This window comes from Cucurbita pepo, chromosome 18 (assembly GCF_057944985.1).
Source record: "Cucurbita pepo subsp. pepo isolate OVF chromosome 18, ASM5794498v1, whole genome shotgun sequence".
Taxonomy (NCBI): Eukaryota; Viridiplantae; Streptophyta; class Magnoliopsida; order Cucurbitales; family Cucurbitaceae; genus Cucurbita; species Cucurbita pepo.
The window spans coordinates 2,363,073-2,377,089 of NC_141815.1; the positions used below are offsets into that span (position 1 = coordinate 2,363,073).

At 35.3% G+C, this 14,017-nt stretch overlaps 1 protein-coding gene and 1 non-coding gene across 3 annotated transcripts; one reads left to right on the forward strand and one right to left on the reverse strand.

Moving 5' to 3' along the window:
• LOC111780512 (nuclear transcription factor Y subunit C-3) lies at positions 1 to 2,848 on the reverse strand. 2 transcript variants are annotated; one of them, XM_023660937.2, is made up of 3 exons: positions 2,744 to 2,848; positions 2,571 to 2,616; positions 1 to 1,153 (listed from the first exon to the last, which is right to left on the reverse strand). In XM_023660937.2, the coding sequence occupies exon 3, from the start codon at positions 1,144 to 1,146 to the stop codon at positions 391 to 393; it is 756 nt and encodes a 251-aa protein (XP_023516705.2). In that variant the 5' UTR covers positions 1,147 to 1,153; positions 2,571 to 2,616; positions 2,744 to 2,848; the 3' UTR covers positions 1 to 390. The 2 variants fall into 2 exon arrangements, with proteins under 2 accessions (XP_023516705.2, XP_023516704.2); XM_023660936.2 differs by having other exon boundaries at positions 2,571 to 2,810.
• Positions 2,849 to 13,945: 11,097 nt separating this feature from the next.
• TRNAN-AUU (transfer RNA asparagine (anticodon AUU)) lies at positions 13,946 to 14,017 on the forward strand. The gene has a single exon. It is a non-coding gene; the product is annotated as a tRNA-Asn (tRNA).

The following is a 14,017-nucleotide window of genomic DNA, read 5'->3' on the forward strand; positions in this document are numbered from 1 at the left end:
TTGAAGAACTGTAAGCTGTATATATGATTGAAGATAATATACTCATAATGCATTTTACAAGCCAGTGTTTTCACTAAAACGTGCGTTACTGTAACGACCTCGGCCCACTGCTAGCAGATATTGTCCTCTTTGGGCTTTCCCTTTCGGGCTTCCCCTCAAGGCTTTAAAACGCGTCTGCTAGGGGAAGGTTTCCTCACCCTTATAAATTGTGGTTTGTTCTCCTCCCCAACCAACGTGGGACATCATAATTACAGAAGACTAAAGAGAATCTAAACACAAAAACATGAAATTTACTTGAAGATAGTAGACATAATGAAGCATATATATACGTACCAGCACGAAAAGGACAGAGAGACGTACGGTTCTCCTTCACCTCGGCGCTGCAAGCTACTATTGATCGGTCGGGGTTCGATCTTGGCCGTGCTGCCACATTTGTGGAGGCATGTAAGGGTGTGATTGTTGAGTATAACTACCCGGGTCCATCACGGGCTTGCCCATAATCATTCCTGGTGTCCCAACCTGAGGTGCGTGCTGAGACGACATATAGTAAGGAAGTGCATCTCCGGGGCCCCCGACCGTTATTGAGCCTCTTGGAATCGACGTGAGTGCTTCATCTTTCAGATCCTCCCTTGGCACGATATCAACCAGAAAGTCGAAGATATCAGTTCTTGTGATAGCTGCAGCAATGTCATTCTTTTGCAGTGTCCTACGCTTGTTCTCTTCGGTATGATTCCATGACCGTAAAGTCAATTCTAGGATGAACATTTCACATGCTCTAGCGAATAAAACAGGTGCCTCGGCTGATATCATTCGCACGTCTTCGTCAGCCTTCATGATCTTCTTGATCCTTGCTAAGGGAAGACTATGGTTCTTGAAGTCTATTACTCTCTCAATCTCTTGGTATTGATTTGACCAAAAAGTCTGGAGCTGTTGCTGAAGCTGTTGTTGCTGCTGCTGGTGGATATGCTGATAAGCAAGCTGATGTTGAGCAAGCTGAGCTCCACTTGGCTGACTAGTAGACTGAGCTCCAGATGTCGGGCCGACAGTCATTTGGCTGGGATGGTACATGCTGCTACCATACGCTATCTGACCTCCGCTGCCTACCGCTCCCATGGATGGAGACTGGCCATGCCCGTGCTGATCCATCCGACAGCTTTTGAAAAGAAGAACAACAAATGGAATAATCAAATCATATGCACTACACAGATAAACAGTACATATAATCTATCATACAGAATCTTTACAAGACAGAGACCATCAGAACCACCGAGCTCGTCTAAAACAAACTCGATGCACATTAAGAGAGTGATCGTCGATCGAAGTAAAATTTCCCCAAAATCAGTAGATCTGTGATGTCCCAAATTGGTTGGAGAGGAGAACAAAACACTCTTTATAAGGCGCGTTTTAAAGTCTTGAGGGGAAACCCGAAAGAGAAAACCTAAAAGGGACAATATCTGCTAGCAGTAGACTTGGGTTGTTACAGGATCTCTTCATATTCTTTCATTATTCAAACCGGTTCAAGTAATGTCCAAACCTTTCTACTGATAAATTTCAAGTCATTACAGAAAGTTCTCAAAAGCTGCAATAATCACAGAAGTCCAAATGTTCAAGAGTCTATATTTACGTGCTACCTGACCTTATGTTTCATTGAACAAGCTAAGCAAAAACAGCTACATAAATCTTTAATGGCACAAAAATAAATCACATCCAAGCCCCAAATCCCGTGCATGTTGGGAGGGAGTCCCACATTGGCTAATTTAGGGAATAGGAATACATCTCCATTGGTATGAGGTCTTTTGAGGAAGCCCAAAGCAAAGTTGTGAGAGCTTATGCTCAAAGTGGACAATATCATACCATTGTGGAGAGTCGTGATTCCTAACATGGTATCAAAGCCATGCCCTTAACTTAAGCACGTCAATAGAATCCTCAAATGTCGAACAAAGAAGTTATGAGCCTCGAAAGTGTAGTCACAAGTGACTCAGGTGTCAAACAAAGGGTGTAATTTGTTCGAGGACTCCAGAGAAGGAGTCGAGACTCGATTAAAGGGAGGTTGTTCGAGGGCTCCATAGGTCTCAAGGGAGGCTCTATAGTGTACTTTGTTCGAGGAGAGGATTGTTAGGCTTTTTGGGGAAGCCCAACACAAAGCAACGAGAGCTTAGGCTCAAAATGGACAATATGTGAAGAGTCGTTAGCAATGCATGGTGATTAAATGGGCTGCAAAAACAATTTCTACAAACAACCCACAAGCTTATAAACTCCCCCTTACTGTTGATTTCCCTCACAGGCATTTCATCAAACAGGTAGAGGGCAAAAAAAAATACAAAAAAATACAAAAAAAACCCAACAAGCAGTAGAGAGAACCAATCTTCCCATGGAGTTAAGCTCTGTTCATTGCAGAACATCATCATCATCCGACAATTAGAGAGACCACGTAGCAATATCAAGAACAATCATTAATTTCCACAAAAACCAAATCATGTACCAAAAAAAACAAACAACCCAGAAACAAAATCACACAATTTACCGAGATTAAGGATCAAGCAACCAAGAGAGAAACAGAGTTTAATTACCTTTCAAGAAACAGATTATACTCAATAGACCAAGATCTTAAAGACCCTGAGGGAAAAAGGGAAATAGATGAGAAAGAGCTTCAAAAAGAGATCTATGGCGAAGAAGGGAAGACGACCCATCTCATATTTTATCATTTTTTTTTTGTTCGTTCGGGTTTGGAAGTTCTTCTTACATGAGCGATGAGAATTTTTTTGTTCCGAGAATTTTGTCTCGATTGTATCCGCCTACAAAAAGAAAAGAGAAAATCAGACCTGTTTTTTTTTTTTTTTTTTTTTTTTTTTTGAAAAGATTAATGTTTAGAAAGGACATGACTTTTTTTTTTTTTGTAAAAATAATTTATTTATCTTATAATATTTTAATTAAAGATGTTTAAGGTGTGAGGCTTATTTTACTCGGGGTTTGAATTAGCCCCGATAGTATTTCTCCCGAGAATAAAGAAAAGATGGGTTTCAGAGCTATCGTCCCACTAAAAAATATTCTTGTGGTAGGGCATGTTCCTGGTTAGAGATACAGTGAAATCACCTTTTCTATTCTTTCTCTCCGACCGTGTGACTAAGAAAGATGTTCACTTCTTAAAATATCCCATATACGTAGACGGGAACAGGGGTAGGGTCAGATTTATCCTGACGGGAAGAAAGATGTTCACTTCTTAAAATATCTCATATACGTAGGCGGGAACAGGGGTAGAGCCAGATTTATCCTGACGGGAAGAAAGATGTTCACTTCTTAAAATATCCCATATACGTAGGCGGGAACAGGGGTAGGGTCAGATTTATCCCGACGGGAGTAAAAGTAATAATAATGTTTATAATGCTACAGCAACAGGTATAGTAAGCAAAATAATACGAAAAGGAAAAGGAGGATATGAAATAACCATAGTGGATGCATCGAATGAGCGTCAAGTGGTTGATATTATATTATTATTATTCTCTATATCATTTTTGCATATTGTGTTTCAAATATATAAAAATTTCTTAAACATTTTTTGGTGTTTCAAATATGATTTACTCGGTCGCTTTTTATTACGATAATAATCATACAAAGACTAATATTAAGAAAATTATAAAACATCAATGTTTAGGGTATGATTTCGAGAGGAAGCGACCAAAATGACTTGTAAGGATAGTCATTTTGATTATATAAAAAGCCTCTCCAAGCTAAAGTGTTTGAGGGTTACCTAGAATGTCTAGGATTACGAGACATGTCTTATCTTCTTTAGGGTAAGTGGGAGAACGTGTTCAGTATAGAGTATGCTCTAGGACACATGTCTCACTAGCTTTAGTGTAAGTGGGAGATTGTTGGGATTTATGCCCTAAAACCTCGTAATTATTTACTTTTTAATAATTTTTTTAATATTTTATTTAAAATTTAATATTATCGAGGGGAGTTGGCCTCCCTGTCCCTCATTTCATTTTATCATCTCACTTGAACGGTTTGAAGCCAGTTGGAGAGTATACTTTCTGACGGCTCAAAACCGACATTTTGGCTGATCCGACTTGAGTATGATACGCTCAAACATTTTCCCCTAGTTTTAACTTTTCGGAAACGTTTAAAGTTAGTATGACTACTTTTTTTTTACTACTTCAAAATTTTAGTCAAGTTTAAACTATTCATGCATAATTAAGCTTAGCTACTTTAAATTATTAGGAGTAATTTAAATTATTTTATGCAAAATTAGACTGAGCTAATTTAAATTATTGAGAGAAAGTTTAAATTATTTTATGCAAAATTAGGTCAACCAACTATCATATTAGAATTATAATTTATGGTTGTTGGACTACTTAGACATAATTAAATTTTAGAGAGCAACATTAAGAAGTCGCAGTAGATTCGGCCTAGGCCAACCCAAGTAAGTGGCCTTATTATCGGCTCGGTCGGAAGACTTGTCTTATGTATGACGATTAGGTTCATTTTCTTGAACTTGATCCGGTTCATGTTAAAAAAGAAATTGATTGGGTCAACCCGACCCAACCCGAAAACATTAAAAAAAAAAAAAAAAGTCCAACGGCCCCAACCAAACTATTGAACGGGCCGAAGCCCAAACCTAAAGCCCATGTCCTGCCAACGTCAAACTATCTCTCGTTGTGTCTTGCGACACTATACATGTCTGGCATCCACCGCTGTACACGTCTAGTGTTCGCGGTACTATCTCTCTCTGACAGCGTCTGGCATCCACCATTTGACCTTGAGTCCGAGACTTTGTCTCTCAGACTCAGCCTCTCTAACCTTCTTTGTCTCTTTCTCCGTCTCTCACTTTCACAGTTTCACTCTCTCAGTCTCTCCCTCTCAGCCTCTCATAGTCTCTCAGTCTATCACTCTCAGACTTCAGTCTCGACTTTCCTCTCCGCGACGTTGCAATGTTGTGGTCTCAACTCCCCTCTCCTCTCCATCTCTCAGTCTTGATCTTGATCTCTCCTCGTTTTCTCAGTCTCTCAATGAACTTGTAAGCATTTTTTGAGAATTTGTGCTTTAATAAAACAAGGATTTGTGTTGTGGTGTGTGGCTGGATGTGTGCAATCCATTATTTGTGGTGGATGTTTTCTTTTATAAATTATAATGACATCTCTAACCTCCATTATTTGTGGCTAGATAAGTGGCATTTTTTTTTACATAGAGTTGGTGATGTGCCATTTTTTTTTATAGATGGTTGGTTATGTGACATTTTTTTGGAGTGTGTTTGGACGTGTCTATGTTGTGGCTGATCTCCCAGCATATCTCCACTCCATTATTTGTGGTCGGATGTTTTTTTTTTTATAAATTATAAAGCCCCCTCAACATCTCTAACCTCCATTATTTGTGACTAGGTGGCACTTGTTTAGACAAACCCGTGGTGATGTGCCATTTGTTTAGGACAGATAGTTTGTTATATGCCATTTTTTAGGACAGGTAGTTTGTTATGTGCCATTTTTTAGGACACATAGTTGGTTATGTGTCATTTTTTTTGTTATGTGCCATTTTTTAGGACAGATAGTTCCTTGCGTCATTTTTAAAGACAGATGGTTAGTTATATGTCATTTCTTTTGACAGGTTATGTAGTATTTTTTGGGAGGGGTGGTCATGTGGCATTTTTTTTTTTTTTTTTTTTTTGACATAGGGTTCCTTACTAATATGGCTAATTTCTTTTTATAATACGTTATACCAAATAATATATGAGAGGCTTCTTATCTTAAAATATTTTGTAGGTTAATTATCTAAAAAAATTGATTTTATCTTTATTTTTTAGGTTAGAATGTTGGAATAATATTAGTTTTATTTCAATAGATGGAAAATAACCGTTCAAGTGGATGTAAAACTCCTTATTCTAGCTCTAGCTCTAGTAATTATAACACATCGAAGCCACCATTAGTATACGAAACCTAGTAAGTTAACAATGTGGGATCATTTTACAAGATTGGAAAATAATAATAAGAAGTGAAAGTGCAACTATTGTTATAAAAACTATGCTTTTGATACTAATTCGTGTGGAACTAGCAATTTATGGAAGCACTTAAAAAATCAGCGTAGGAAGTACCGAGTGGAAGATGAAGAAAAAACACCCTAAGTTTTCAACCTTCAATAGATGGAAAGGGTGGTAGTAATATTGTCACTTCATTATTTAGTTAAAGAGTATGTCGAGCCGTATGTGCCAAGATGATAATTATGGACAAGTTGTCATTTAAATTCATAGAGAATGAAGGTTTCAGATTGTTTTGTCGTATCGCATGTCCTAAGTTCAAACCTCCTGTGTCTTACCACTGTAGGTGGTGATTTTGAATGGAATTTACATAAAAGAATTATAACTTTTTACAAATTGCTAACCAGAAGGAAGAGACTATTGGCAAAATTATTAAGAGTTGTTTATTGGAATCGGGATCGATAAAGTTATCTCTATCATAGTTGATAATGCAAGTTGGAATTCACTTGTATTAGATGGAAAAATATCACATAACTAATTTGATTGTGAATGAAGAGCTTAAAGAGATGCATGATTCCATTTTTAATGTTCGCATGTCGAATGTAAAGTACTTGTTTGTTTGGATGGGACAACTCGATGGAATTTCACTTATTTGATCCTTGATCATAGTACTAGACGAGGAAGAATTAGATTATGTTGAGTACTTTTATGATAATGCTTAAGATCATCGTCAATGCCTCCCCTTAATCGAGTATTCTTTGAGTACGCCTTCGCTTAATGATGAGAGTCATAACACCTCCCCTTAATCGAGGCTCGACTCCTTTTTCTTTTTACCAATCTATTGGCACGACTAAGTTTAGGGCATGACTCTGATACCATGTTAGAGGAACACGACTCTCCACAATGGTATGATATTGTTCACTTTGAGCATTAGTTCTCATGGCTTTGCTTTGGGTTTCTCAAAAGGCCTCATAACAATGGAGAGAGTATTGTTTGATTATAAACTCATGATCATTCTCTAAATTAGCCGATGTGAGACTTTCATCATCCAACAGACACAACTAATGAAGTGAATTTGAGTGGTTCAATATTAATATTATCAAGAAACAATCGAAGAAGAGAAGAGCAAAATTCACTAGAGTTAACGAATGACTTGGATCGATATTTATATGACCCCAGTGAAGAACCTGGTGATAATTTTGATGTTTTGGCACGGTGGAAAACAATTGAGTTTAAATACGGAGTTTTATAAAAAAAATTGCCCAAGATGTTTTGGTTGTTCCAGTGTCGATGGTAGCTTCTGAATCAACATTTAGTACGGGTGGAAGGATTCTTGATTCCTTTAAGAGTTCTTTGACACATAAAACAGTGGAACATTTGATATCTACACAAAATTGGATCGATAAAAAAATCAGTATCATTAGATCTTCTCTCAACCATTTGAAGATTTAGAGATTTGTTCTAAAATTAAGACAGATAACTCCAAATGTATTTATTGTCTATTTGTTACAATTTACTCTATATTGTTATATCACAATTTATAGTTTTTTAATTTTCAGATAATTTAAGAATAGCTCCACAAATGTCATGCAAAAATAATTATTTTTCAACATAAATAAAATATTTTAATAGTACTTTTTGTTATGCATACTTTATTTAAACTATTTATTTATATTGTTTTTACATCATGGACACATTCAAGTTTATGCTCCAATTAGTCTCTCAAGCAATCGGACAAAATGGTTGGGACCTAAATATTTAATTTTGACCTATCTCATATTTTATCATTTTTTTGTTCGTTCGGGTTTGAAAGTTCTTCTTACGATGAGAGATGAGAATTGTTTTTGTTCTGAGAATTTTGTTTGGGATGGTATCCGCCTACAAGAAGAAAAGAGAAAATCAGACCAATATTTATTTTCTTACCCAAACCGAAATGAATGCCACAAAAATGATGAAGTTTTACAAAAAAGAAAATTTAAAACTTCGACTTACCCAAATAGTTTTTTTTCCAATTGTAATGAAATAGAGCCACTTTGAGGTTCTCTATGAAATGAGGCATGGAACGGAGCCACTACGAAGAAGTTCTGGGAGTGAAGAAAACCTCGAGCTCATATTGATCATGGGTTGAGAACGGGAATTGAATTCTCTGAAACCTAATTTACCATTGTTCCTCAGTAGCTCAGTAATAGAGTGGTCGGCTATTAATCGATTGGTCGTAGGTTTGAATCCTACTTGGAGAGATTTGATTCAAAAGGGTTTGCTTTGACCGTTAAGAGTAGGTCGTTCCTTGTGTTATACTCGACGTTGATTCATCATGTTGTGGTCTTGTTGAGATATATTATTTATGAAATATATCTTAGATATTATATCTTAATATTCTTTCCATTATAATTTAATTTACAGTATATTTTATTTTATTCTCAATATTTAATTATTTTATATTTTCCTCCTTTCTAGGTCTGGTCTCCTATGTAAAGGATATCAATATGAATGAGAATACACACCTTCCCGATTCAAATTTTATTTCTATTTCTCATTTTTAACTTGTCTCAACTCCCCTCTCCTCTCTCCATCTTGATCTCGATCTCTCCTCGTTTTCTCAGTCTCTCAATGAACTTGTAAGCATTTTTTGAGAATTTGTGCTTTAATAAAACAAGGACTTGTGTTGTGGTGTGTGGCTGGATGTGTCTATGTTGTGGTTGGCTCATCTGCATCTCCCATCTCTACATGTGTGCACTCCATTATTTTATTTGTGGTGTATGTTTTCTTTTATAACTTATAATGACATCTCTAACCTCCATTATTTGTGGCTAGATAGATGGCATTTTTTTTTGGACATAGAGTTGGTGATGTGCCATTTTTGTTGGAGTTGGTTATGTGACATTTTTTTGGAGTGTGTTTGGATGTGTCTATGTTGTGGCTGATCTCCCAGTATATCTCCACTCCATTATTTGTGGCCAATGTTTTTTTTTTTGTTTTTTTTTTTTATAAATTATAAAGCCCTGGACATCTCTAACCTCCATTATTTGTGGCTAGGTGGCACTTGTTTGGACAAACCATTGGTGATGAGCCATTTTTTAGGACAGCTAATTTGTTATGTGCCATTTTTTTTAGGACAGATAGTTGATTATGTGTCATTCTTTTTGTTATGTGCCATTTTTTAGGACATATGGTTGATTATGTCATTTTTTTTTGTTATGTGCCATTTTTTTAGGACAAACAGTTAGTTATGTGTCATTTTTTTTTAAGACAGATGGTTAGTTATATGTCATTTCTTTTGACACGAGGGTTGGTTATGTAGTATTTTTTGGGAGGGGTGATCATGTGGCCTTTTTTTTTTTTTTTTTTTTGACGTAGGGTTCCTTACAAATGTGGCTAATTTCTTTTTATAATAGGTTATACCAAATAATATATGAGAGTCTTCTTATCCTAAAATATTTTGTAGGTTAATTATCTTAAAAAAAATTATTTTATCTTTATTTTTTTGGGTTGAATGTTGGAGTAATATTAGTTTTATTTCAATAGATGGAAAACGACCGTGCAAGTGGATGTGAAACTCCTTATTCTAGCTCTAGCTATAGTAATTATAATGCATCAAAGTTACCATTAGGAGAAGAAACCTAGTAAATCAAAAGTGTGGGATCATTTTATAATATTAGAAAACAATAATAAAATGTGCAAGTGCAACTATTGTTATAAAGACTATGGTTTTGATACTAATTCAATAAATCAGTGTAGAAAGTATCCATATAAGTGAAAGACAAAGGACAAACCACTCTAAGTTTTCAATATGTACAAGGTGGTAGTAATATTGTCACTTCATTATTTACAAACAATATGTAGAGCAGCATGTGTTAAGATGATAATTATGGACGAGTTGTCATTTAAATTTGTAGAGAATGAGGTTTCATATTGTTTTGTTCTACCGCATGTCCTAAGTTCCAACCTGCATCAAGAATAACCGTTGCTAAAGATACATTTCAACTTTATATGTAGAAAAAAAAAGTGAAAAGATTTTTTAGTCAATGATTCCAAGAGGATTTATCTTACCACTCATAGTAATCACTATAATTTTGAATAGAATTTGCATAAAAAAATTCTCAACTTTTTCCAAATTGATAAATCATAAGGGAAAGACTATTGACAAGATTATTAAGAGTTGTTTATTAATGAGGGATGGATAAAGTTATCTCTATCACAGCTGATAATGCAAGTTCCAATAATATAGCTATTTCTTATATCAAGAGAAGGCTTAGAAGTTGGAATTCACTTATTAGATGGAAAAGTATTACACCTGAGGTATTGTGCTCACATAATTAACTTGATTGTGAATGAAGAGCTTAAAGAAATGCATGATTCCAGTTCTAATGTTCGCAATGCAGTTGAGGTATGTTAGATCATCCTAAATAGATTGACAAAATTTAAAGATTGTGTTGAACAACAAAAAATCAAATGTAAAACACTTATTTGTTTGGATTTGGCAACTCATGGAATTTCACTTTATGTGATGCTTGAAAGGAGGGAATCATTTAAACAAAAGAATAGGGCCACAAAGTATTAATGATTAGAAAAACATTGAAGTGTTCGTAAAGTTTTTGAAGGACTTCTATGATGAGAGATAGGAATTTTTTTTTGTTCTAAGAATTTTGTCTGGGATTGTATCCGCCTACAAGAAGAAAAGAGAAAATCAGACCGATATTTTTTTCGAAAAGATTAATGTTTAGAAAGGAAACAAAGAGACATTAGGGATAATCTAATTATTTTTTAAATATTTAATTTTGTATAGAAATAGAACACACATCTGCAATGTCCTCCCACGCTTTTTTTATTTTTGGAGTTCATCTATTTGCATCTCTTCGACATTGTTTGCTTCTTCGATAGAACATACAATGTAATCGAACTTTGGAGTTAGAGATCGTAAAATCTTTTCTACAACCGGTGAAGGGTCAGTAGTTCACTCGAATGAATCGAGAGTCTTTCCTTCCTGTTCATGTTTCGTCTTGCCTTTTATTTATTCGACTGTAAACGAGAATGAATAAGGAGTCTCTCGAATTGAATTCCTGTTCCGGACGAAAGGGAGTGGGTTTGAGATTAGGGACAAAAAGGTAATTTGAAATCTGAATTAGTGTTGGTATTACTGTAAGACAATTCGAGTTTGTGGTATTATTGTAATTTGTAATTTGAAATATTGTAACGCCCCGTTAGGTTATATATAATATTAATAATAACAATAATAATAATAATAACAATAATAATAATAAAATAAAAATAATAAAATAAGCAATATAAAAAAAAAAAATTAACTGACCACCCCTCTCCACCCTACCCTAAAATACCTCCTGGCTTCAATAATTCTACAAACAAAACAGAAAAACAAAGAAAAAGATTTTATGGGGAGAAGAAAGGTAGATAGATCTCTGGTAAGAAAGGCCAAAGGCCATTTTCTGGGGAGAAGAAAGGCAGATAGATTTTCTGGGAGAAAAAAAGGAAGATAATGGAGGGATGATTAGGCAGATAATCGGAGAGATGTCATTTTAAAAGTTTAGTAGTCAGATCTACATTTTCTTTTTCTTGTATGGAAGGATATTAATATGTTGCAATTATTTAGATCTGAGTTAGAAATGATGATATTTTAACCCAAGAATCCATTAAAATTTGGTAGGGGAAAAGAAATGAAAATCAGATTGGATTGAAAATAGTGCGTACTGGCAGAATTAAAAAAAAAAATGATGATTCCTGATATTATTAGGAAAGAAAAGAAAAGAAAATTAGAATGATATTTTTAGGAAAGAAAAGAAAAAAATTCAAAATCCTTATCGAATTAATTAGAATCAGATCTCCACCTATATTAACCAGTTATTTAGATTTTAATTAGTAGTTAGAAATCATGTCAGATCTTTGAATGAGATCTTCTCCTTTATACAATTACTTAGAATTTGATCTCCCCTTCGAAACTGTTAGAATTGAATAGGGAAGAAAACAATTAAACATTAAACAAGAGGTTTGGAAAAGAATTAAATCGAGAGAGGTTTGAAAAAATATATATATATATATTTAATTAAGTACGGAAAAAAAAGAAAAGAGAGAGGTAAAGGAAATTATATATATTTAACTAATTAAATACAGAAAAGAAAAGAGAGACACTGGAGGAGGAAAATGGAAGATTTGGTGAACAGAAACAATTTTACAGAGTAAATATATAGAGTAAAAAAAAAGGATAACGATATATATATATATATATATATATATATATATATATATATATATACTCAATACTCATAATGTCTCTAACACCTAGAGATGTCATGGTTCATATAGGTTGGCTTGGATACAAAGAACCAAACCGAACTTGATAAATTGGTGATACCAGTCTAAGCTAATCAGGTAAGTGGCCTTACTATAGGATAGGCTAAACAAATTGTATGATGCTTGATGATATGTGCCAGTTTATACATATTTGGTTGAGTGACGCTTAATATGTTTGACGCACGTTGTGGCATTATGATGAGCATGATGATTGCATGATTTTTACCTTAATATGATGATGTTTTCCATATTGAGCATGCTAGATGATGATGAGTGCCATATTGCATCATGTCGTTAGATCGACGTAGGACACAACCCTAAGAGCATGAAAATGATATTAATTTAAATATCCACGATATGCGTTACCTAGAGTAACAAAGAGATGAGACTAGAGGGTTGTGTCAGAAGAGACATTACGATGGATTTAGAGGGACCTCATGCATTTTGTATGTTCATAAGCATAGGGCTACTTACCCTAGAGATGATGAGTGCGGACGCGCACCTTATGATGAGCGCGAATGCGCACAGGTGCGAACGCACACAGATGAGGGTGTTCATGAGGCGCATGACACTATGGGGTTCCGCTGACCTCCGGACGTCGCTACAGATTAGCTTGACCAGAGGGTTCAGGGGGTGTGCGAGCGCCCTGGGGACTCACACTCGCACGTGTGAGTCGTGTGTAGGGAAGTACTACACATCCAATTTGTCCGAGACTGGAGGCCGCCCCTAAGATGATTAGAGATAGGTCCCTATTCATGATTGCATGTGTTTGCATTAGCATAACCCCTATAGTGGGGTCACTTACTGAGTATTTCTTCGAAATACTCAGGCCGTGTGCCATATTGTTTTTCAGGCAAAGGCAAGGCTCCCATGTACGGTTGACGGTGGCATCGTGATCAGAGACTGTGGCGCGTGCATAGGATAGTTGCATATTTAAAATTCCTAGTCTTGGTTAGGATAGGGCGTTTGCATTTCATTCATTTATATTAATTAATTTGTAATCGTTTTATTTTGTCTTTTGAACTCCAGCACGATGTTTGAAACACGTAAGTCCGGCAGTGTTTTCCAATGTTTTAATGTATTCTAAAGTTTTAAATTTTTCCGCTAATAAAGGTGAGCATGCTTAGATTTTTATTCTGCATTAGAGATGAGCATGAGACATTAGTGGCGACTCTAGATATGTGGAAATTTAGGGTCGTTACAAATATAACCGTAGCTAACCTTACATTTTTCACTGTTTGTATTACTGTAAAACTTTTTTCCTTTATAAGGTGTAAGCCTCTTTTTTTCCACATTTTGCTCTTTTTTTCTAGGAGAGTAGTTTTACAAGCATTAACTTTTTGGCCAATTTGATCGATTTTCGACCTCTTTTTTTACAGTGGATCGTGACAAAAATTTAGTAGAACAGTAAAAAAAATTTGGTATTTATTTTCTAACCCAAACTGAAATGAACCCTACAAAAATGATGAATTTTTACAAAAAGGAAAAAGTTTTTTTTTTCTTTTTTTTTTTTCCCAATGGTAGTGAAATAGAGTTACTTTGAGGTTCTCTATGAAATGAGGCATGGAACGGAGCCACTACAAAGAAGTTCTGGGAGTGAAGAAAACCTCGAGCTCATATTGGTCATGGGTTGAGAACGGGAATTGAATTCTCTGAAACCTAATTTACCGTTGTTCCTCAGTAGCTCAGTAGTAGAGTGGTCGGCTATTAATCGATTGGTCGTAGGTTTGAATCCTACTTGGGGAG

Bases quoted from the DNA above. Each gene is read 5' to 3' on its own strand.
- LOC111780512 (XM_023660937.2), bottom strand. From the start codon at position 1,146: ATGGATCAGCACGGGCATGGCCAGTCTCCATCCATGGGAGCGGTAGGC.